Source organism: Misgurnus anguillicaudatus, chromosome 7, assembly GCF_027580225.2.
Source record: "Misgurnus anguillicaudatus chromosome 7, ASM2758022v2, whole genome shotgun sequence".
NCBI classification, from domain to species: Eukaryota; Metazoa; Chordata; class Actinopteri; order Cypriniformes; family Cobitidae; genus Misgurnus; species Misgurnus anguillicaudatus.
In genome coordinates this window covers 33,911,104-33,937,365 of record NC_073343.2, presented here as the reverse complement: position 1 = coordinate 33,937,365, position 26,262 = coordinate 33,911,104, and the positions used below count along the sequence as shown (strand labels likewise).

The following is a 26,262-nucleotide window of genomic DNA, read 5'->3' as shown; positions in this document are numbered from 1 at the left end:
AAAATAGGTCGTTGAAATTTGTCTCTCCTTATGATGTCATAAGGAGCTCTTATTATAATAATACCACCCCTTAATCTGCACTATCCAATCACAGCACTGCCATTTAGTGCAGAAAAAAGCACAGTTGAGTTTTAATTGCAACAAACCACCATCATTGTGATCAATGTTTGAATTTCATCAGCTCATTTGCATTTTAAAGAACCCTCCCAAAACGGCACATTTTTGCACACACCTACAAAGTGGCAATTTTAAAAATGTTATAATAAATTATTTATATGGTATTTTGAGCTAAAACTTCACATATGTGCTCTGGGGACACCAAAGATTTATTTGACATCTTAAAAAAGTCTTGTGCCATGGCCCCTTTAAGATTATTTTATAATCCAACAGTTGGGTTTGGCCATTTTTGCCCCGACTATGGGTTAAAAATAATTATTTTTAAACCAGCGTTTAGTCCAAAAGGCACAAACCAAATAACACAGAAAAGGCTTACATTTGACCCAGCAATGGGTTAAAACAATCTATTTCAAAAAGTTTTTTAAGGTTTTGTTTAGCTATCAAAAAATATAAATATTAATAGTAGCACACATATTCCAGACATATTCCAATTCGATCAAAAGGTTTTTAGGAAAACATTTCAGTCAACTGACCCTGAATGTCTGAATGGCAGCGATGTCAGACTGTATTTGGTCATTCATTTAAACCAATCAAAATTCATAATTGAATCTAACCGATATAATAAGCATTAAAATGAGTCATAATGTACTGCCATTGTATTAAATTCACCCAACCAGATATTCATTAAATTTGTCCTTTTGTGTCGAGCAGATGAAATAGTCAGAGGTTTCGAATAACACGAGGGCGAGTCAATGATTACAAAACGATTCCTTTCCGAACGTGATTTGTAACATTAAGAGGAAACCCAGCCCACATCAATTCTCCTTTCAGTGCTGTAATTCATAAACCTGTAAGGCAGTGCATTTTTTTTAGACTTGAAGGTCGTGGACTATTGCTGGACCCCGTAACATTACATTTAATCTACAGAAAAATCTAAAATATTTTCTAAAATATCCGAAAATGTGTTTGTCTGAAAAACGATGGACATATGCAACTTGGACAGCTTGGGGGTGGGTAAATAATGGGTTTAATATCGTTTTTGGCCGAACTATCCCTTTAAAGAACAGTGCTGTAATTCATAAACCTGTAAGGCAGTGCATTTTCAGCATGATATACTGCCACACACATCACAGCTTTCCTCTTCTGAATAAATACCAATCTCACCCCGTGATTTAATGGAGACCTGTGCTGTCCTAACAGCATTATCACCCTCAAAACCGACACAATTTTAACATAATAAATAACTACCAACTTCAAAGCTTCCCTTCACTGTTTTCATCATGCAGCACTTGATGGAAGTGATTATATAAAAATTATACATCTCTGTCATGCTAGATGTTTGCTAAAATAAAAATGACAGAAACATAATTGAAGTATTAGAAAGAATAGCAGGAAAAGGAAACACTGTGGAATAAAAGGAAAGTAAACGCAGACGGACGGGCTTTTACCTGCACCTGTTGTTGGCCAGTAACTGGGGGAAGGTGAGAAGACCTGGGCAGCGAAGTCCTCAAAAGTCATGTTCTCCTTATGATTTTGAATAATGGCTTCCAGGTAGAGAGCCCTCTCCTCATAACTGACATCAAGTTCATCAAGGAAAATGTGATTTACACGACAACAAATAATTACAGGGTTAAAAACAATAAATAAAGACAAAAACTGAAACAAAACAATTACCTGGTGCTGGTTGCATATATACTGTAGTAGGGAAAGTTAAAGGGATAGTTCCCCTGAAAATGAAAATTCTGTTAGCATTTACTTACCTTCACGTTGTAACAAACATGTATAATTTGCTTTGTTCTGAAAAACACGAAGGTAAATATTTTGAGGAATGTTTGTAACCAAGCCATTGACCTATATCGTCCTTCGTGTTCATGAGAACAAAGAAATGTATACAGGTTTGTAACAACATGAGAACGAGTAAATGATGACAGAGTTTACATTTTTGGGTGAACTATTCCTTTAAGACTGTGTTTTAAAGGATTACACCACTTTCATAAAAAATCCAGATTATTTACTCACCCCCATGTCATCCAAGATGTTTATGTCTTTCTTTGTTCAGTCGAGAAGAAATACTTTTTTTTTTTTAGGAAAACATTTCAGGATTTTTCTCCATTTAGTGGACCTCAACAGTTTCAATGCAGCTTCAAATTGCTCTAAACGATCCCAGCCGAGGCATAAGAGTCTTATCTAGCGCAATGATTGTCATTTTCGAAAAAGAAAAAAGTATATATATATGTACTTTTAAACCACAATTTCTTGTCTTGCACTACACTACCCATGTGATGCACCATTGCGACCTTACATATTACGTAATCACGTTGAAAGGTCACGCGTTACATAACGTACACATGTGGACAATTTTAAACAATAAACTAACACAAAGACATTAATTAGTATCATTACACAAACAATAACGTCTGAACGCTCCTCTTTCTTCACACTTGTAAACAATGGAGCGGTAGTTTCACATACGTCATGCATGACCTTTTCACGTAATATGTAAGGTCGCGCTGGTGCAGCACACGGTCAGTGCAAGACGAGAAGTCGTGGTGAAAAAGTACTTATTTTTTGCAAAAATAAAAATCGTTTTGCTAGACAAGACCCCCACATCTCGATTGGGATCGTTTAGAGTCCTTTTAAAGCTGTGTTGAAACTGTTGAGGTCCACTTAAGTCCAATATATGGAGAAAAATCCTGGAATGCTTTCCCCCAAAAAACTTAATTTCCTCTCGACCGAACAAAGAAAGACACAAACATCCCGGAAGACTCGGGGGCGAGTAAATTATCATTTCTTTTGTAATTGAAGTCTTTATTTATTTTCAAAATTTTTAACAAACAAAAAAAACATTAAAAACCCATTTAAAAAAGACAACTTTAAAACACGTTTAATTCACATTTACATTTTTGGCCAGTTATCAATAAATTATCATTTTTTTTGCTAAGTGAATAATGCTTTAAGAACTAAAAATTAGTTAGGGAAAAAAATTATGACTAACTTGAAATGCTACGTACACACCAAACGCGTAGCATCGCGTTGCTCATTACTCGCGGGATTTAACTTTGTGTCATGCCAATTTTTCGCTTGAATTGAATATTTGTAACTTGCGCGAAGGCACATTTGAGGCGAATAGCGCATGTTTTTGCAGCAATCGCGCAAGGACGCCTCTGATCGCGTCTTTGCATTGACTTTGTATGTAATCTACTCGCACAACTCGTTGAGCTCGCATTTGGTGTGCATGCCCTAAAAGTTGAACTCCAATAGATCTCTCAAAATCTGAAATAAAATTCTTTTTTTTTCTTTTTATTATTATCATATTATCTGTCATATTATCTTCATGCTGTTCATTTTCTGTTATGCTTACTTTCTACTTTGGAACAAAGAAGTTTAGTTTTTTTTTTTAAAACTCCTAGTGAGTTCATGTTTTGATTGCATGCATAAGAACAACATGAACATGATGTTTCAAATCTCTTTTGTGCTATACAGAATAAACTCCCTCGTGTCCTTTCACAGGCATTTAAAGCAAAAAAAGTATTCATTATGCTTTGCTTTAAAGTTTGTCTCGTGATTTATCCTACTCCAGTTAGTATTTCAGACTATAAATAAAAGTAAATGTAATGGGATGGGCACTGATAGTATGGCAAATGAAACAAATCGTATCACCCGTCCCACTCGTGAAGCCATTTGCATCAGAGTCATTACACACATGGTGAGCGTGGCCTGTTCAGTTACAGCTACAGACAGTTAACCGTCCAAACAAACGCAGGAGCAGGTGTTGCTCCATACACACCAACGCATGCCTGCCAATCCCTCCACAACCAATACACCTATACAATTTCTGGGTACTAGCGCCGTATTTATATGCATATACAGACGAGAGCGAGCTCTAATGTCTAATGAATAGGTCGTGGAGCAGAGGCGGGGGCGTTCCAGAGCCACATGCCTGCCTGCCGAAATTTTGGAGGGCCCCACTGATGCCATTCCCGTCTCATTAGGGAGGCAGTTTATTCCGGCAGGCGCTAGGCTGTTGCCAAGGCCTCTGCACTCCATCACGACCACGCTGGCTGCTCCGGGTGTGTGTGTGCCACGTGCCGGCGCAGCAGGGGCCGAGGCAACCGTGACAAATTGTTGAAAAGGTCCGTCTGAACCCGGCACTGACAAGCACCTGAGCCTGCGGGCTGCACACAAGGAGGGAGCAATCTGCTTCACTTATGTACGCTTTTCTGCTAAAAACGCACAGCGGGCAGGGAGGGGCGTTAGAACTTTATACGCGTTATAGTCTAGCCTTGCAATAAAACTCATCATCTGTGCAAGCAAAGCGATCAGCGGCGGTCGTTCTGCGGCACACGGTGTTCTGGAAGCATCCCGGCCGCCCTGTTTGCTCTGAGGTTTACAAGGATCTCTAAAACATCGCCGGCCTTGCTGCTATGGAAACACGGGTCACATTACAGAGTAAAGGGCTTTTTAGTTTATTAAGAAAAGATAAAAATGTAGTCAAAACAATTGCGCACCAACAATGTAAAGAGAAAGAAGTATTACATTGAAAAAGAAAGTGTATGTGCGTGAAATAGAGGACAGAAGAGGAGGGGAGGGAGGGAATGAGAATAAGGGATAATAAGCCTGATCCCACTAGGTCAACAGAGCCATATGGCGTTCCATTATCAGAGATGCAGATGACTTAAGCGTGGCTCGGCTATTGAGATTCCTAAAACAAATATTGACCTCAGTCACAGTCACCGCTGCCATCAGCCAACCTGCGCTCCCACTTCCTGAGAAAGAAAAAGACCCTAACCTACCCGCTTAACACTTTATTCAACAGTCACACCAAATCACCTAAATGATGTTTATGGCTATCCATCAAGTCTTGCATTATCATGTAAAAAAGTGGGAATGTGGAAGTTGAGGAGCAGATAACGCTAGTCAGATTTCTTCCTATCTCATCCCTGTTTCAGGTTTCTCCGACACTAATTGTTGTGGCACAGGTTGTTCCACCGAATGCATGAGAAAGGATCACAAGGGTCAGATGACGTGGCGTGGATTAATTTAATAAAGCAGAGAACAGTGACGCAGGTTAGCGAGCGACAAGCACTGAATCACATCGGCATCGTATATCGAACTCCCAGGAAATATGCCGAATGTTTGCACGGACAGATGTCGCTGTTCCAGAATGCCACAATGGCAGTGCTGAGAGAAAAACAAACACGAGCAGTTCTCCGTATTATGCAGCACGAGGAAAAATGTTAGGGATTTCCCAACGTGATTGTAATTTAAGTCACCATTTCAGCACCTGTAATGGAAAACTCTCCGGTCCAGTAGAAATGCAGCAAGGTGTTGAGGTGGGAATTTCCAAAAACATCCATATATCCAGAATCATCAGAGGATTGCCCTGCATGCACGAGGAGAGAGACGTGGTGTCAAGAGGGCAAATTTAACTTCCCCGCCATGTAAAATAAAGTGATGACCTCATTCAAGCACAGGTCAGACTGATGGGAGAAAGGGACAAAGAAAAACATCAAGTAAACAAAACGTACAATGGCGCTGTTACGCCGGACGTGGAAAAACACACAATGCTCTCCAAAATGTACTTTCAAGTATTTTGCAGAGGGTTTTAACAGATAATGCTCTTTTCCCGCTCGCTTGGCAGCCACTTTGCCACCCCACGGTGCACCAGGTGACAAAGGCGAGGCATTAAAGGCTGTCGAGAGCAAGAGCCCGGGAGACCGTACAGACTCATCGAGTTTTCAGGAACGATAAATAAAAATTCATTCTTTGGGTCTACAGAGCAGAATATAGTCACACATGCTTAAAATGGATTTGTGTTGTCTGTTTTACATGCATTTCAGTTATACTTTTAAAAATGCTGGGTTATTTTCAACCCAGCGTTGGGACAAACCCAGACACTGGGTTAAATTAACCCGGAAAATGTTTATATTTGACCCCAAAAATGGGTAAAACAACCCAGCAATTTGTGTTGAAACAAGTCAGCACAGGTTAATGCAAACGTTGTGGATTTGATCCTAGTGAAAAAATGCATTGCTTGAAGTCGCTTTGGATAAAAGTTTGTGCCAAATGTACACAGTTGTGTATACTCTATAAAAGACTCTCTAAAGACTTGAATGTAATACAAAAGCTTCCTGTTGGTTTTCAATCAGGCTATGTATATTTCTATGATAAAAGTTAAGCTACAACAGATATTACTGTAGGAGATCATGACTTGTGATGCCCAAATGCTACCGAATTACCCATCATGAAATTATAATTTTTTGATGTGTGATGAAGAGTATGTGTGCTGTCGTCCAGATGGTAAGGGGTGGCCAGTGGGGAATTGAGAGGTCAAGCACTTTGGCAGATCAAAGCCAAGGTCAGGTGGCGGTAGTGGCCATGTTCAAGGTGCACGGAGACTCAAAGGGCCTCAGATGGCTTCTCATTAGCAGTCGGCTCAGGCCCCGGACCCCTGGGACCGCCTTCTGAACCCATCCCACCCTGAAACCCCTCCCCTTCGTCCATGCACATACACAACAAAAGATCTCACCCCGCAGGACACCTCAGCCTGGACATAACACCGTCGACTCAGGGTCACAGTGTCAGTTTGACAATACGCATAAATCTGCCAACGTGTTCATAAAGCAGCAAATAATGCAGGGGAAGAGGACAGTAAAGCCAGGGTGAAGATCATGAAATGTCACAATATTGTCTTGTTAAGTGCACTTATTCAAAGTACAGATTTTATTGAAAGGAATACTCCACTTTGAAATATTTTTTTTTGTTAATTTACTCACCACCACGTCATCCAAGATGTTTATGTCTTTCTTTGTTCATGCGAGAAGAAATTAGGTTTTTTTAAGGAAAACATTCCAAGATTTTTCTCCATATAGTGGACTTTAGTGGACCTCAACAGTTTACAGTTTTAATGCAGCTTCAAAAGACTCTAAACGATACCAACCAAAGCATAAGGGTCTTAATATAGCGAAACGATCGTTTTCTTATCTAACGAAACGATTTTTCGATCAGCCCGATCTTACGTATTACGTAATCACGTCAAAAGGTCACGCATGTGATACTACCCCTCCAGTGTTTACAAGTGTGGAGAAAGAGGAGCGTTGTTGTATGTGGAATGATACTAATTGATGTCTTTGTGTCAGTTTATTGTTTAACCTCTCGACGCGCACTAGTTCGGGTACGGGATGACGTCAGTTTTTTTAACGCTGCTAACAATATCTATATAGCCTACTGTCTACAAAGATTAATAATATTAACATTACTATACATCGTTTAAAAGGTCTACGGGTTTAGCATCAGTGTATGGTCTCTGTTTTGAGATACAGATGCTCTAGCATCATAAATGTAGTATTTTGTGACAGAAGTCCAAATGACAACATGCACAAAGATAAACCGGACTTCTTACCTTTGTGCTGATATAACGATCGCGAGTTGAATACAGTCTGTTTTCAGACCCATGAAAACCATCTAATAGAACAGTGGATCTCAACTCCAGTCCTCGGGACCCACTGCTCTGCACATCCCGGACGTCCCCCCCAATTAACACACCCGACACAGATCATTAGCTCGTTAGGATAGATTCCATGAACTGAACTGAGTGTGTCAGATATGGGAGACATCCAAAATGTGCAGAGCAGTGGGAGCCGAGAACCACTGTAATAGAATACATCCAATGACCATTTTTGTCTACAAATGCATATAATCCATGAAATATAGTTATATAGTCTGTTGTTTACATCAGATTTCGCATGAATATCTTGTAATAGAATATAATATACAATCCGCGGACCATTTGTGTCGTAACACTGTATATGAGATTACACCTTAGCTTCGCCTAAACACATAAATCCGTGGTCAAACTTTGTATAATACATGATATCCAAACAGCGCTTGACGTGACCTGACTCGCTCATTCCTCCAATGACTTCATGGAAAATAATGATAGAAAGAACGTATAGCCAATTAGATAACAAATCCAACAATCTTTGTGTAACGTTTTATTTCCTGGTGTGGAAACTGCATTTTATATGCTAACATAAGGATAAATAATAATAAGAACTAACGTGTATGCATGTAAACAAAATTAATTTTTTATTTTGGGGCTGACTGCCACTTAGAAAAGGCACTAGTCTTACAAAAACCCTTGCAAGAACCTCATTTTTGGGCCTATTGACCTCAAATGTGAAACATAACTTCTTTAGACTTGTGACTTTGGATTCATTGCATTTCTAGGTCACATATTTATCATTAAGATTTTTAGTATTAAAAAAGATGTTATGCAAAAAAAAATTTTTCTCAACCTCTCTAAATGTTTTAATTTTTTAACTAAAAATAATTTTAAAACGTGGTTTAGTAAAACAACCATTTTATTAAAATAACGTCTTTTCATGGTTTGGGCTAGAGTGGGGGTGCTTTTCAAGAGGTTAAAATGGTCCGCAAATGTGCATTTCACATATGTACCGGTTAAACTTTCCATGTGATTACTTAATACATAAGGTCGCGCTAGCGTGTCACATGGCTAGTACAAGACAAGAAGTTGTGGTTTAAAAGTAAAAAAAAAAAATTTTTTGGGCGAAAATTATAATAGTTTCGCTAGATAAGACCCTTATGCCTTGGTTGGGATCATTTAGAGTCCCCTGAAGCTGCACTGAAACTGTAAACTGTTGAGGTCCATTAAAGTCCACTATATGGAGAAAAATTCTGAGATGTTTTCCTCAAAAAACGTAATTTCTTCTCGACTGAATAAAGAAAAACATAAACATCTTGGATGACACAGGGGTGAGTAAATTATTAGGATTTTTTTATGAAAGTGCAATAATCCTTCAAAAACTAAATGGAAAGGAATAAGTCCATTCAAGTGGTTAAATCTGAAAAACAATTCGTTTTAGATGCACTGGATTTCATTGTTTGCACAATTCTGCACATTTAAATTAAACGTGGTCTGTATACAGTACATCTATTTCCGTATCTAAGTTCAGACTGACCCACCTTTGTGCTTCTGAAAAAAACATTTAGCCATATTTTTTAATTTGCCCTCAAATCCAGTTTTGATAAAAAGCACTCGGATGAGACGTGAAGAGAAAAGAGCACAGATGGACAGAGTAACCCAGAGGCCTGAGGAGGAGGCAAAGGGTTGGACGGCAGTTGGGTTTAGTGCTTTATTAGCAACACAGGAGTCAATTAGCAGACAGAAGGTTGAAGCCTTGCACTGCTCAGTCTGGTTAAGCTGTAAGAAAGGCCAGGTCTGGTCAAAGGTGGAGGCTGTAATTGAAACATAAGGAGCCTGAGGAGAGACCACTGCGCTGCAGGGCCTGTGACTGTAAAGCTGAGCCGCTAGTAACAATGGATGCTTTTATCTTTTCACTAACTGCACGGTTTTATTCAGGTGCCTCTGTCTGTCTCATACTATTTAAAAATATACAGGATTCATTACAGTTTAAAGTGCACCTATTTCATTGCTAAAAATTGGTGTAATACAATGTATTAGCGAGGTTTATGTTTCAAAAAACACATTATTTTCCACATACTGTACATTATTGTAGCTCCAGATTTCACTCTCCCCCTGAATGCACGGATTTGAAAAGCTATGTGTGCCTGATTGGCCAGCTAATCTTTACATTGCGATTGACCTGAATACCTCTGACGTCAGCCGGAAATGTGACGCTCCTTACCATGTTTAAAAGATTTACGTTCGAGACAATAACTCGCATCATCATTTACCTTCGGGTATGTTGTTAAACTGTACTAACACACACTTATACACAAGAGGAAATGTAAAATTTTGAATCGGACTAAAGAAGCTCTTTAAGGTGTTTCGATAACTTCAACTGACATGCTGTTGACTACCACATCAATTAACTTCACCATATACACCAGTATGTAAAAATAAACAAAAAACGCAGTAATGCACTTTACAATCAGGACGAGATTATCCGGATTAAACACATATTGTACAGAAAGACATTAGTTGACATAAGGTGTGTGAATTGTCACTGGTCTCATGATTCGATTACGATTATTATGTCAATCCAATATCTCAATGCATCACAATGCGTTACATCCTCAATTTTTAATATTACTGCACATGTAAGTATTCAGTACTCGTCTTTCTTGTTAAAGCCTCGCATTAAAACTCTGCTCCAGAGGTGCGCGCTTCATTGATAAGTGCGTATCGCTTGGTGCCGTAATGTGGCATCTTTTATCGGGTCGATTGAACGCTTTTAACAGCGGTCCAAGTACAAAAATGTATACGTTTATAAAATGCTTTACATTTACATCACCTGCACGCGAGAGAGATGCATGCAAGCACTGCTTTTTTAAACGATCAATTATTTGTTTTTATGCATCGATGCAGTTATGGTTCACATTGCGATGAATCGTAAAAAAATATATATATATATATTCAACAGCCCTAGTTGACATGAATTTCAATCACAAAGGAATTATGTTTTTACTGCATGACCAAAAGTGTTTTCATCTGAAACTTTTTTTGGGCCAAGGACCCCTTAAATTGATAGAAAGGAGCAGCAGGGACCCCCAGTACATGTAACAAATTAATACTGGATATACAAAAATATTGTAATTAAAAAATAATTATTTGCATACTACATAACATTATAAATTAACACAACAGATTTTATTGTGAAAATGTTATGCTCTTCATTTTAATCAAGTTACATTTTTTTGACTATTAATGCATTTTTGCTTTGTGCCTAACTTGATTTTTTCTAAACTAATATATTTTGCATTTAAACCATATTTGTAGGACCCCTATAAATACCACCACGGACCCCCTGTTGAAGTCCCACGATCTAAAAAATGAATCCCAAACCTAATATAATGATTAAGTTAACTTTACAGATCCAAGATTTTTTTTGTCCAGCGTACAGATTTCCGTTAAGTGCATTACTGCAAACACAGGGACGAAAAATAAATCAAATGAAAAACATGAAACCTCACATCAGATTGTAATGTTAATTAACCTTTCCTATAGACATAATATGATAATAACGAACAAATGTTTTTAAGTAAAAGCATTTAAAGTGCAAATGCAAATTTGTGTCATTTCACTGGGGCCACTATTAAGGCAAGGCAGAGGTTAACAATACATTTCTGCTTTTCTCTCTCTTATTTGGGCTCTGAATGGGCTCTTGTGTGAGGACGAAGAAGTTGAAGAACCGAAGAGTGACCATGCATGCTCAACCTCCACTCCAGCCAAGCACCAGCCATTAACCTCCACCAATCACATTGACCTTGCCGTCTAGCCGGGAAGAGGATAATTGGCTGGTTAGGAAAAAAGCCCCACTGCTTTTGGGACATTCTCCGAACTAGCGTACTGCTGACATTCTCTGTCTGTGAATAGAAAGGTCTGCATACAGATGCCTTACTGCGTTTCTGTTGTACTTGATCGCTAATTAGGCGCTGACACCGACAGTCAGTGATGGACGCAGTGGCTGCCATGCTCCTCAGTATATACTACCAGTGGAGTAGCCAGCATCTTAAAAGTGGGGGGGGACAGGGCTGTCAGTAGATCTGTCATTTATATAAATCAGTGGGTTCAGTAGAATTGTCTCATGAATGCTTTTTTATTTGTCCGTTGTAAAGGGGCCGTTCACATATCACATCTTTTGTGCACTCAAGTTTATTATTTTAAAAGTAGGCGGGTGATATGTGCACTCATAATGGAAGCGATGCGGTTGTGACGCGCAAGCGGTGCGCTCGTTTTTTCGTTAAAAACATCTCAACTTTTCAGAATGTCGCAAACGCACCGCAGGTCATGTGACAAGAACCAACCAATCAGCTTCCTCACCTTTTCTGTTACTTTGAAACCTCCGCAGAAAAAGGGGGAGAAAAAGAGGAGCAGCTCATAATTGCATCCAACAACAGACGCCTAAGGAGCGCAACTGCCCGAGCGCTTTAAAGGGGTGGTTTAATGGTATTTCATGCCTTCAGACTTATTAACACAGTTATAGAGTTGTTTCCTCATGCTAAACGTAGGCAAAGTGTCAAAAAAGCAGTTGGGCTTTTGAGTATTTCTGTGCCGAATGCACTTCGCCAGGGTTCATACAAGTTTTGGGAAGTTTTTTTCGATTACGGGTCCAGCTGACGTTTCAGGGGTTTCTATACTTATCACTTATTTTTATGGGCACTTCATCCCGCTCACCCGTCAATCAGCGGGAGACAGTAGAACTTACAAACATCACATCACGCGAGTGTTTAATTTCAAAACTCAACAATGGCATGAAAGAAGAAGTGTGTTTTTGAATGTAAGGAGAAGAAAGTCAGCCTTATGGAAACAATTGATATAGTTTATTATCCGGGTAGCAGCAGAGTTTTGCGTGTGTGTTTGATGCGCTGGATTTCATTGAAAAGTCCCAAACGGGTCATGAGTTGCATGCGGTAAATAATAGGAAATAGGCGCATGCATATTATATAAATGACACGAACATGTAGTGAATCATAAGTTAAACAGTGTTGTATAGTGTTGCATGACACATTCTTGCTCCTCCCGCGGTAGTAACACCGCCTTCTTTATTTTTCGTACAGTATTGGAAAGAATCGGTCAAGCAAATCTTTCTTTTATAAAATCACAGCATTTTTAGTTTAAAAAAACATGAACTCAGCACTTTGAAGCCTTGAGATGCGGCATTACAGCCATGCGTGTAAGATAGGGAAGCGCACACACACACATAATTTTCAAACAGCATGTGCATAAATCTGCTTCGTATCTTCTTGTGCTTAAATATTTAAATTGGCATTACCTGAAAGCATGTAAAATGACTGCTTGTGCCGACGCAGCATTGGGTTTGAGATGATGCAGTGACGGGTCTACGCTGTTCACGCTCCCGTCCTTTAAACTTTAAAGTTCAACCGGACGCGTGTGTGCAAAAGATGATTCGCCTTATACCCAATCACAAGTGAGTGTTATATGTTAGTAACAAACATTGGCGGCAATGGTGGTGGCGAGTTGAAAAGTGGGAGGACAAAATCATCTTCAAAGCATGTTGCACGTGTCCCCCGCGTATACTACGCCCATGTATACTACAGTATTACCAAGACAATAACGTATCTGAACCTGTGTTTTATACCCAGATGTAGGTATAAACAACCAGACCATAATTAATATTAGGTTTCGCTTTCATTATCCTTAAATGAGTATGCACTCATTTTTAAAGTCAAACCTTTTATCCAGCAAGCAATTTACTGACAGAGGTTCTATTGAACTCCTATACTGACATGCTACTATATTCAATTCAGATTCTTCAACTGACTCATTTGTGAACACACAAACTACACTCAGCTACAAAAAACGAAATACTCAATGAAAGTACTGAAGTATCGTTTTTGTAACTAATGAATCATTTCTGAGGGCTTTATGGGATTTGTGTGTTTTGAAAAGCAGCCGGTGGCAAGATAAAACCAATAAAAACTCTTCTGACAAATGGACCTGATGCCAGTTACCGGCAGCTCCATGTGCCCGTGGGACAGCAGGTGTTGATTGGTGGCTCTATGTAAGGGTACCTGTTGTCACGGTACCGGACGAAGGCGCGAAGAGCGTCTCGGTGGAAAAGCCCAAAGGAGGTGTGAGGTGATTATGGGATGGATGGGGGAGGGAAAGAGACAGAGAAATCCGAAGGGACGAGTGAAACAATGCTGCTGATATGCCGGTCATTAGCTCCAGGCCCTGGCGTCTCATTAGTCGGCTTGCTCTCAGAAAAAGACGAGGATTACTGATCAAGTGTGGCAGAGAATACAAATGTGTATGAGAGAGATATGCAAAAAGATGAACTACAACATACCAGGGTGAAGATTCAGCTTCTGAAAGATATGTGACTGCGTGTATCTTCTAATTCAACGAGAGGCTAATTAAGACCAAAGCCCAGAGCTGAGACGACAGGAAGGGGAGTTAAGACAGGTTAATTGAACCTCCAGGGGGACGTTCACACCCTCCACATCCTCACCTCTCCAGCATCCATCTCGGAACGAGACGCAACGACGCAGAATTACGAGCGTGACATCACTGCCGATGCGGATTCCCACATAGAGCTGCCAGGTCGGCCGCGTCTGTGTGCAGATTTACGGCGGGTCTAAATCAAACGTCTGCGCTTTCTCTGCGCTACCTGAGCTTGGCACACCAAGGCTCGTCTCCCTACGGCGCTCTAACTATCGATCCGATCTACGGGTCAAGGAAGGGGGCTTGTCAGCATAGAGAGAGAATGTAGTAAGGTTAACGGGTTACACCATACTGAAAGATCCACTGCAGTGATACGGGTGGAACTCATATTATGGATCTCAGGAGAGCCGTCCATGAAAGCAATGTGTGTGTGACACAGCAGTTTTCCATAGCCAGAGTAGAAAGCTCTGAATATTAGGGTCTAAAAATGTAAAAATAGGACTGCGTGGGATCTGTTTTGGGCACGTGAAATAAGCCAGTAAATTAGATTTCCAAAAAGCACAACTTGACCCAAATCTCTGACGAAAACCAATGTCAGGGTGTGTTGGAGCAAAACTTTCTCAACTTTTGTTATCATAGATAACAGAGCATCACTTTCTCAAACCAATATCCTCGTGTTGACGACTGACGATAAATGCTTTTTTACATTCTGTGGTCCGATCTGCATCAGTCTCACGGATGTAAAGAGGGAAATAATAACGCAAACAAGCCAATACTATAAAAGGCAATGGGTGACAGCCAGCGCTTTAAAAGGAAGTTATAATAAGATGGAGCCATCAACGCAGACGCATCTTAAGTCAAAGGTGGGCAGCGCAGGTTCTTTGAAGAGCTCTTTTGTATCAAACACAAGGCTCTTTGTGATAAAAAGCTTCAGCATTTATAAAGCCCTCCTCGTGGAGACAATGAGATTAATTCACATGCGAATATGCATCGGGTGCTGAATAATCAGCTAAACACGGCCTTCTGAATAGACGTGGATGGCGAGATAGAATCTGGGACCCTCTTGTAATGCATGAGAAATTAATAAAGGCGTTAAAATAAATAAATAAATTAGTCAAGGACCGATAGGCAGCCAAAAGAGAGAGGATTAAACTTGCCGCAACTGCACATGAACAAACGGAAAACATGGTCTCATCACACCCACCTGTTAAGAAGGCAGTATGAACTGATGCCAATATCGATCAATTTTTAAGGCATTCAGCTAACCAAGCTAGTTGTTTTCATTTGTGACATTTTATTCTATTTTAAAGGGACAGTAAGTAGTTTTAAGTGTTTTATTTATCAAAATCAATGTCTTTATTCATAAATTTGTCCTCTTTCGTGTCAAATGACCTCTGCCAGTGATCTGACTTTTCTTTGTAAGCTTAGAATTTCTTCTCTTTACTTGCATTGAACTGGGAAGTCCAAGGAGGCTTTCATGTCGTTCCGCCATATTGATAAACTATAATAGCAGAGAGGGACAAAAAACACTAGCCTACCAATGCGTTTCCACAACACGTTTTCATTCAGACCACGTGATACAACTGAAACAGACAAGGAGATCAGTGAGTACATAACGGCTACCGTAGATGAAACACGCATTTGGAAAAGCGAGGCGCTAGAGAGCACTATTCGTTTGAATGCAAAATACAATTTCACCACTAGATGGGAGTAAATCCTACTCATTGTCCCTTTAAGGGATGTGTACACCAAAGCGTTTAAACACGGCTGAAAGACGAGCCGAGCGTTTCATCCAAAGTTGAACATTTTTTAACTCTTGGCAAGAACAAATTTGCGGTTTTTGAAAAGCGTGGTGCTTTCATTGGAAACAACTAACAATATAGTAAATGTCGGCGTAAAAGCCTTGGTGTGCATTATTAATAAAACTTAATAAAACTTATTAATTTGCATATGCATTTAGTATTATTCCTTCATTTCATGAAGCACATGCATAAGACCTGAACCGGAAGTTATGTGACCGGTTTTGCCCAATACAAAAAGTTTGTTGCGCAAAACCCCTATTACTATTAATTTATTTAATTTATTATTAACTATTCATTTATAATATCAGGGGTTTCAGTGGTTGTAGACAGCTGTATTTGCAAGTGTTATATTAAATGTATTTTTTGTATTTTTTTAATGTCATATACACTGCAAAAAATAATTTTCAAGAAAATTATTTTTGTCTTGCTTTCAGTAAAAATATCTAAAAATTCTTAAATTAAGATGCTTTATCTTGATGAGCAAAACGACTCAAGAAAATAAGTCTAGTTTTTAGATCAAAAATATCAAATTTAAGTGATTTTGTGCATAAAACAAGCAAAAAAAATTGCCACTGGGGTAAGCAAAAAAGTCTTGAACATTTTTCTTAAACACTAAATTCAAGAAAAATTAAAGAAAAATTTGCTTACCCCAGTGGCAGATTGTTTTGCATGTTTTATGCACAAAATCACTTAAAATTGATATTTTTGGTCTAAAAACTAGACTTATTTTCTTGAGTCGTTTTGCTCATCAAGATAAAGCATCTTAATTTAAGAATTATTAGATATTTTTACTGAAAACAAGACAAAAATACTAAGAATTTTTTACTTGAAAATCATCTTTTGCAGTGTAATAATCAAGTAGTAACTTCATTACTAAAAAATTAGTAAAAAATTTTTGTTTTACTGCACATTGCTATATTTTTACTTAAATACTTGATTCTGCATTTAAATCACCTCAAACCAGATGCATGCATGTAATTTATTTATGTTTGTCAATTTATAATTACAATTTAAAATTGTTATATGTGAAATACTGTGAAGTACAGATTACTGAAAATTAGTGTGGAGACAACCCAAATTGAATTAAAACCTAACTTAGTAACTAAAGAAAATGAGGAGACATTAAAGCATGGATGCAAAGAAGTTGTAAACAGACTTAAGGTTTAGAAACTCTTTCAATCCATCTTCTCTTCTTTTCTAAGGGGGGTAATTCCTGCCTCCAGGCGGCCCGAGCAGTCAAGCGCACTATTACGAGGCAACAATTAAGCAGGATGTGGAAGCCGGCACCTGGTCCGAGGCATTCAGTGGTTTTCAGGAGCAGCTGACTGTACAGTGTCCTCCACACCAGGTGGTCCTGCTTCAATGACATTAGCTAGTGACTCCAGGGTTAATAAAGGGCCCGTACTGGCCCAGTGTGCTTGCACAAATGCCATTCACTCACCACAGACACTGGCTATTTAAATGGGCTGACCAAACAATGTGCTTTCCCAACACCCACATAAAGAGAGCTTAAAACACGGTAGACAAATTGAGATGGCATCTGAAAGCAGGCAGGCTTACTTCAAAAAAGAAACATGTAAATACTTAAGATAAGCCACTCGAGGAGCTGTAATGTTTTTGCCACAAAGTGCCTAAAAACAGTAAGCCTTCTAAGCCAAAATTTGTGTCAACATGATCACATACTGATATAAACTGCAATACTAACGTTCACACAACAATGAACATTTATTTTCAACTGAAAACATTTGTTTCTTGACATCACCGTCATATACTTCACATATTTGTGCAAAACCTATTTTTTTCTGGGACATGCTTCAATAAGCATCTTGGAGCAAATACTAAAATAGTCATTATAATAAAAAATAAAGTTTTGTACAGATGACATTAATTTTAACCTCAATTTTACATCTATACTTACTTTTTTAAACTGATTTTTACTGTGATTTCATAATTTTTGACTATGTACTGTACCTGGTAAGGAGTCATCAATGACCACCGTTTGACAACTTCATCTGTCGCTCAACCCATAATTAATAATTAATTCAGGAGTAGACATTAGTTAGATTAGGACATTTAAGTAGTTTTTATAATCATACCCTACAAAAAACATGACTGGTGTGCATCTTGAGACAAAACAATGTCAGTGGTTTCAGTTAGGATATCACAAACTAGCATTTAGTCTTGGACTAGACTTAAGCCCTGTCTGGGAAAACGCCATATCTGTTTAGATGATTTTGTCATGAACGTGAACAAATTGTCTCTTTCTGGAGAATTAATTCTACAATTAGACACAAAACAGACATATTCCCCATAGTATGGAGAGGAGAAAATGAATGCATCTTATTCCCCCCAAAAAATGTACAGACAAAACCCCAATCTGGAGCCCCCTCTTTAGCTCTGGGCTTTGTCTCAATCTTTCTGAAGTGATGAAGATGCAATCATTCCTTTCCTCCACTACAGACATCCTCACATCAGAGCTTTGTGCAGTAACCATGAATAAAGCTAATATACATGACAAGAGCTATAGATATCTGAGGCGGCACTGCTATAGCAATTAAAGAGCTGTATGAAGTGTTTGAAACTAAGATGTGCAAATCACAATGAAATGCTAAGGGCTTTTATTTCAGCTACACACTGAACCCAAAATAAAACCATCAAACGCATCAGCAATAACAGATTCAAATGCACCATAGTTAAGACATTACATTATAAAGAACATGCATGGGTATAATAACATGAACACTTATGCATCACCTCGCCTGTATGCTTTCTTAATGCAGGCATCCGGTGTGATGCCATACAAGCCGAGCAACATTAGCGGCGCTTAGCTCTTCACCGAACAAACTGCGCTCTTGCACTTCACGTAAAGAACCTCCATTTCCACATCAAAGCCTGGACGAGAAAAAAGCACGATGCACACTTTTATGTCGCCCTGCACTATTTTTTTTGTCGTTTTGTTTATTTCGCCCATCCTCTTCGGAGAGACTCAGTTTTGTGCGAACATGCAAATGGAGAAACACAAGGACATCCTTTAGCACAAAACAATCACGGCCAGCTCGTGGAGGAGACGTCTGTCCCTTTGAACTGTTTAAAGTGCTATTAATGGCCAACTTATAAATAATCAACTAATTCTCGCTTTAAAGACATCCGCCAGCGGGGCTCAGGGAACTGGGAGTGCTACAATCTTTAAAGAATCGACCGTTCTCTGACCCAAACGTGCAATACAATATCCTCAAATAAAGATCTGCATGTTTTACATAAGAATGATTTCCAATATAAAACGAATATTCTGGGTTATTTATCAACAATTTCTGTGGGCATGTGTGACATACTCAAAATTTTTGGAAAAATAATAATTACGTGAGCTGTGACAGGCATCCACAGATTCGTACATAGACTTAGGGTTGAAAATATCTCTAATATTTCTTTAACTCTTTCCCCGCCATTGACGAGAAAATGCTTACCTGCCAATGACGAGTTTTTACGGCAATCTATAGTTCTGCTATTATCCATTAGGTGGTGCTCTTACCCAACCAAAAACACTAAAGCATCCACTGATCCAAAAACAGTAAAAACTATGTGTATGTTTTGAGCATCGCTCTGAATCTGATCTCAAAAGTCTTTTACAAAAACGCAATTATCTCAGCTTTTTGCTCAACATTTTTTGTTCTTTCATTTGATATATTGTATGTTTATATAGTTAAAGAAGAAAATTTTCAGGAAGGCATTAAACTTTGTGAAAATAATAAAAAATGCTAGGGCTGGCTAGCAATTTTTTTTTTACAAACGCTGGTGGGGAAAGAGTTAAATAAAGTTTATTTTTGTTCTAATAAAATTGCATCTGGAAACATGTGTCTGAAATGTAACAGTGACCAATAATTTTACATTCACAAATTTTTATCTAGAGCGACTAGCTATGACCGTTTGTTTGCTGGCTGGAGATGAAGTTGCCTTTTACAAACTACAATAAAAATAAGTATAAAAGTTACTTTGAAAATAATAAAAGAACAAAGTAAATCCAAATGTATTACAGACTGAAGAATATAGGTAGCGGGTTATGCGGTGGCTGACATTTGAGTGACATTTGGGAAGAATCGGATATGTGCTGTATATAAGGGGATAAGCAGGGACGGCGGTCTTCATTCAGGCCGAGAGACAAAAACGAGCAAGCGAGCGAGCTCGGGGAGATTGAATGGTAATCAGGGCACTGCTGATACTCACCGATTGAAGACTCTTTCTCACCATTGGAGGATTTCAATATCACAAGAGCCCTAGAGGCGGTATTCTTATCAGCCGCGGCCGCAGACAAAGAAACCCCCCGAATGAGATACGAGCTTTAATGAGGGCCTGTCCAGAACAACCATGACGATTAGCGAGAGGGAAATCGGGCATGCATGAAGACGCAAACACAAAAGCGAGTAGCCTCTGTCTCTCAAATGCATATATATCCTGGCACGCACTCGCACGCAAACAAACACGAGCCTTGAGACGCGGGATCGGTCCAAAGAAATCTTTTGAGAGACACTATCACGCGAAGAATACCTCCGCTGCTGCGGGCAATTTAATTCTAATGAGCGTGAAACAAAACACAAACAAAACAAAGCAAAGCAACAGTGCTCTGGAAACACGCCGTCTCATTCAAATACTCCCACACTTAAGTGCCGAAGCTTGCCAGAATTGCTCATTATCACTCCCTTTACAAGACTATAGACAAAGAGCGCTAGAGACAAAAGCCACACGCAGCTCATCAATGCGTTCATTGTGTACATGGGCGAAAAAACAAAAAGCGGAGAGGCATCCATTTGGATAACCTGAGAGGGCTAACAGCTTTCTCCTGGAGTTGGCAGCCCGAGGAGGGAGGAGAAGAAAGTTCATTAATTAAACAGGGCTTGGGCAGACAGATGGAAGCGCTAGCTGGATGCTAATTACTCTGAGAAGACGAGCAGGTTTAACACTCGTCCACCCCTCCTCCACCATCCATCACAATTAGCGCGCCTTCGAAATGTCCGTCCCGCTCGCCGCCGGCCGATGACGTGATGAGCGAGAGGCTGAGATAAAGAGCAGGTGAGAGAGGAAGCTTAACTACAACTGACCGAGCTAACATTGTCTTGAATGAACTTGTTATGGTTTGCAACAGGCCATTTAATGATGCAGGAATTGGCGTCCGATGGCACTATTTAGTTCTTTAGATGACTTTAACTAATGCAATGCAACACATTTCACATCGCTTAAAAAGTTTAAAAACCCTTCCCGATGCACCTGCAATCCATGCATCTCGTCCTGCGAGAAGGATCCCCAATACAGTAGCCTCCCATCCAAACAACAACAACAAAAAAGCGTGAGCTGGCAGGTGCCAACAGGAGCCGCTCTCATGCTTACGAGGAGCTTTAGTACCGTCACTCCTGAGGGAGCAGTAATAAAGGAGCACGAACCCCGTAACACTACCTCACACATGCAAACGCTCGCCAGGGAACCCACCCTGATCTGGCAATGCCTTCTCCTTTCACAATAGTGGCAGAACACAGACAGATGTCAAGCATGAATGCCTGATGGAGTGCTGGCGAATTCTCGTTTTCATGTGGGAGGAGTTTCAAATTCGATCATACTCAAAAACCGAAGTCTTGGCGACACACACATCCTGTTACTCTCCATAACCTCTTCCTCTTTACATCTCGGACCTGACCAGAGAAATGAATATTTAATGAGTGGACGGATAGTGAAAACACATCTAGATTTCTACGTGTTATGAAGAGGGTGGTTGGCAGGGAGTTGCTTTGTGGTTGATTTAAGGGTTTTAGGGTAAAAAGCCCACCCTTTTTCCTCAGCAGGCTACAAAATTGTATGTGTAGCACTAATGATGAAGATGAGTTTAATGCTCATTGTCCTAGTCCCTAAACTGTAGTAATATTGTCTTAGCAAACAATGTGCATGTGTGTTTCATTTCACATTGATAACGTACAAAGAAGTTTGACCCAGTAGCACGCTGTACTCATATCAAATTAGACCCAACTCGATGACCCGCGAGTCTTCCTGCTCCACTTTGAAATTTGATTAAAAAAGCTACTGAGGATTCCAAGCATGATGATGATGATGCGCAGAAAAGAAATTCCAGATAAACACGAAGTGCACACAATGCACACGCACCTATCGCATCTGCCACCTGTTTCTCTGCGAGCTCTTTTAATTCTGTCACCGAGTTGTTTACTGACCTGTGTTTAAGTTCGGGCTTTAGCATGAGAGCGAGTCGCCTCTGGGCATGCATGCATGTGTGTGTGTGTGTGTGTGTGTGTGTGTGTGTGACTATTATTTGTTCCAGTCATGAGGAGCAGCAGGAGGGGTAGAGAGAGAGAGAGATAGAGAACCCTAATGCTATGAGTCATTCAGTGTTGGAGAGAGAGAGAGAGAACGAGAGAGAGAGAGGGGGGGGGGGAGAATATTTGAGTATTTCATATAAAGCGGCAGCAGCGAGACGCCATATGCCATATGGGCAAAACTGACTTTCCACTCATGGCTGGGCTTGACAAGCCCATGGATGCAAGCCCCCTCTCTTCCAGAATGCACTTGTGTGTGGGTGTGTATAAAGACCAATACAGTGTTAGGCTATGTTCAGAATAAATATTTAATATTCTGCAGTTTATACTACCAATATATTCTAAAACTATAAGGATAAAGTATGTTTCCATTAGTATGCTACACTGTTCTCTTTACACGTTTAATTGAGCAACTCGTGTGCGATGCAATATACCCATGCGGTGTCCTCTGCGGCTCCTTAAGGTCATCTTGGTATTCAAAGTACACATACTATATACTGTTACAATTGTAGGAGTAGTAATCCTAAAATAGCCTTGGACTGCGTGTACGCATTTGTGCAGGTGTGGAAAAGATGAAGAGAGGGGAGAAAGAGATTGGATGGGTGTGTGGGTTGGCGTAACTCGGTGGACTTTGTCGGCTCCTCCAGTAACAGCTGGTGAGTTGGGCAGAGCAGGAAAGCACATTTGGGGGGGTACGATCGTGTGGGGGAAAAGAACAGCATTCTGGAATGAAAATGGGATTAGAGGCCCTGAAGTCATCTTCATTCATCTCTCAGGGATGCTCATCAAAGCAGAAGCTTTTCAGTAACACGCTCCACGCCAGTACACAAATTTCTTGGCAGACGTGCAGTCATGTTAAACATACTAACATGTGTTTTAATCACCACTGCGATGGTAACAAGTCTCATTATAAGCACAGTTTTTTTGACTCAACTTGTCAATATAATGTGCGGATCTTTGTCTCGAAGTAAATAATTTATACAGATGACCTAAATCTCTTAGGTCTGATTTGAGACCACGCCCCATCCTACCGTTAAATATTCCACAATCACAGGTGCTAAAGGCTGAGTCTCGCATGACTGACGGCAGGCAGGAACAGATTATGGCTATTGATTTGTGCCCAGAGATGGATCTGTGCCAGGAGGAGAGAGGGAGTGAGTGGGGAAGGAAGCAGGCTAACTCCATCGATTCTCGGTCAGCAGGGGAGGCAGCAAAAGATACTGAAGGTCAGTGAATCTCCGCCTTCACATATTAAAGGCCACCGGCCTGCCATTAGAAAGCCCACATGGGCTGGAGCATCTCTCCTGATAGTGTCTCATGCAGAGGCGAAGAGAATGACTGCCAAAGACACATTGACTTTAGGCCAAAAAAAGGCTATAAGCGGTGGAAGAGTAACTTGCCAATTGGAAGTTACTGGATAACGCTGTAGAGGTTGTCATGTCCATTGACTGCTGCAGCTGAAATCCCACTACTCCTTACTTGAGAGTTTGCTCCTTGGCGTATTTTGGCTGCAAATCAACATTACGCTCTTGGGAAAGGAAACAGGACTGTAAGCATCACTATAACAAGGTTCCCACACCTTAGTTCACTTTAAATTCAAGGACCTTTCCAAGACTTTCCAGGTGCAATACCCTCAAATTCAAGAACTAATGTGGGGACACATTTAAAGTGAGAGCAAGGTTACATTGTGTTACCTTTTAAGATACATTGTAACAGTTCTCTTTCGAGGGAACTCGCGCTGCGTCACTGCTGTGACACTTTGGGGACGCCTCCAGGGGTAAGTGCGTCTGAATGTGTATATCAAATTTAACCAACGGTGAGGCTTAACCACAAAGACTGGGTGACGCGGGAGCCAGGAAGTATATCGCTATCTGAAATATTGCCAAAGACGTTGTTACAAGGATGCAACAGTTACATACGTAACCCAAGACATTTTAATGTATCAAACACAAATATGCAAAAAAGCTTCTCGCATAAAATAGATTCAAGCATGTAGATGTATGTATATTTTCACAAACTTTCCCCCAGATTCACAAACTTTCAAGGATTTCAAGGAGACGTGGGAACCCTGCTATAAACACCAGCAAAAGTTTGAGGGTGTGATGGGTGTTTTGCGATTACATACCACACTTGTTGGGTTCTGAGCAATATGGGTTATTTGGTGTTGACCGGAGATCAGAGAAGGACTTCTTTTGTCACTGTCAATGTCAAGAGAAGCCCGCCTAACAACTGCCACCAAAAAACCCAAAATGTTACTCCCAGGGGCTGAGAACGTAGTTGGTAAGGCAATAAACTCAGCAGGGAGCGGGGATGATGAGGCTGTTAACATTCATAACACCGCCGACAAACACAGTCATGTGTACCGACTCTTCATTTTTGGAACAATTATGTAAATGAGGTTAACAAGTGAAAATCGCTGGGCGCAGACAAGATGTCATCAAGAATTAAGAACGAAGAAAACAAAAGACTAAAGATGAATCTTTGTTATTTACTGATTTGCAGTAAAGGGCTTCAGCACGGCCCACATCAAACTCACAGCAGCTGATGAATCGATAGTCATATGATGCATTATTTCACATTATAGTGTCAGCAGGAAAGGGGACGCTTCATTCAAGTTAAGCCCTCTGTAAAAGCGTAATCCCAAAGCCGGGCAGGACAGAGATCCATAGTCACACAATGGAGCGCATGGGTAAGGGCCGGCGTAGGGCACAGGGGTGGATTGCAGTGCCCCATGCCAAGCGCTGGTGGTCATTTCACCGAAACCCATCCAATTAGGGCTGAATATGGTGCAGACCGCTGGAAGCCCCTCCATCGCTGCGGCAGGGCCAGATAGAGACACCGGCTTTTATCAGCCTGTGCAGGGTGCATGAGGACTCTCTTTGAAGAAATATTCAACTAATTATATTGGAGCACCAAGCACAACAAGCAGGAAGATTGCAGGGACCCCGACCCATTGTGAAGCAGAAAACTCCAGCGCAGATTTCATCTCGGCACAAAAACAGACCGAGAGGCGAGGTCATTGTTCTGACCGAGAGAGGAAGAGATAGGTACAGGACTAAGGCTAGGTTTATATCTCAGCTAAATGTGGACCAAATCTGATTTGATTCCTCTTACGTGTGATGCACACAACTATGTTTGGAGGACATTGCAAACAGCACAAATCCCATTAAAACTGGCCTTTTTAAGTCATTCAAACACAACAATCACTGCAAGACTTCTACTGAGGAATGGCATCATTTTTTATGTGTTTCATCGTCTCGCTCTTAATAGTTTACTACACTTTCATTAAAAAAATCTGATGATTTACTCACCCCCATGTCATCCAAGACGTTTGTCTTTCTATGTTCAGTCGAAAAGAAATTAAGCTTTTTATAGAAAACACTCCAGGATTTTTCTCCATATAGTGGACTTTAGTGGACCTCAACAGTTTCAATGCAGCTTCAAAGGACTCTAAATGATCCCAATCGAGGCATAAGGGTCTTATCTAGCGATACGATCGTCCTTTTTGCTCCAAAAAAAAAAGTAAAAATTTGAATCCACAACTTCTCATCATGTGGAATGATATTAATTGATGTCTTTGTGTCAGTTTATTGTTTAAAATGGTTCGCAAGTGTGCATTTCACAAATGTAACGCGTGACCTTGCGACATAATTACGTAATACGTAAGGTCGCGCTGGTGTGAAGTTGTGGTTTAAAAGTACAAATTTTTTATTTTTGGTGAAAATAACAATCTTTTCACTTGACAGGAACCTTATGCCTCAGTTGGGATCGCTTACTGTGCGTTCACACCACCATTGGCGAGAGCATCAAAGTGGCTGGAAGTCATTCATTTTCAATGAGAGTCGGCGAAGAGCTCCGGCGAGCACCGGCACGGCGCATCTTGGATGGTGTGAGCGTCGAGGAGAGTTAAAATCAACTCAACCTTATGGTAATGAGCTATGAAGCGGTTTGCCGGCAACCAATCGGAAGGCAGAAACGTTCAGCGGCAAACAATTGGAAGGCGGAAACGTTTGGCGGCAAACAATCGGAAGGCGGAAACGTTTGCCGGCAAACAATCGGAAGGCGGAAACGTTCTGCAGCAAACAATCGGAAGGCGGAAACGTTCGGCGGCAAACAATCGGAAGGCAGAAAAGGATTCCAG

The 26,262-nt window shown here is 40.3% G+C and overlaps 1 protein-coding gene across 7 annotated transcripts in view; it reads right to left on the bottom strand.

Annotated features, from left to right (window-relative positions):
* The window catches only part of ralgapa2 (Ral GTPase activating protein catalytic subunit alpha 2), a 162,621-nt gene that overhangs the window by 24,665 nt on the left and 111,694 nt on the right, over positions 1-26,262 (bottom strand). For all 7 annotated transcript variants that reach the window (XM_073869774.1, XM_073869777.1, XM_073869771.1 and 4 more), the window contains one exon: positions 1,566-1,690. In XM_073869774.1, coding sequence (XP_073725875.1) covers positions 1,566-1,690 — 125 coding nt within the window. The remainder of the gene's footprint in view (positions 1-1,565; positions 1,691-26,262) is intronic.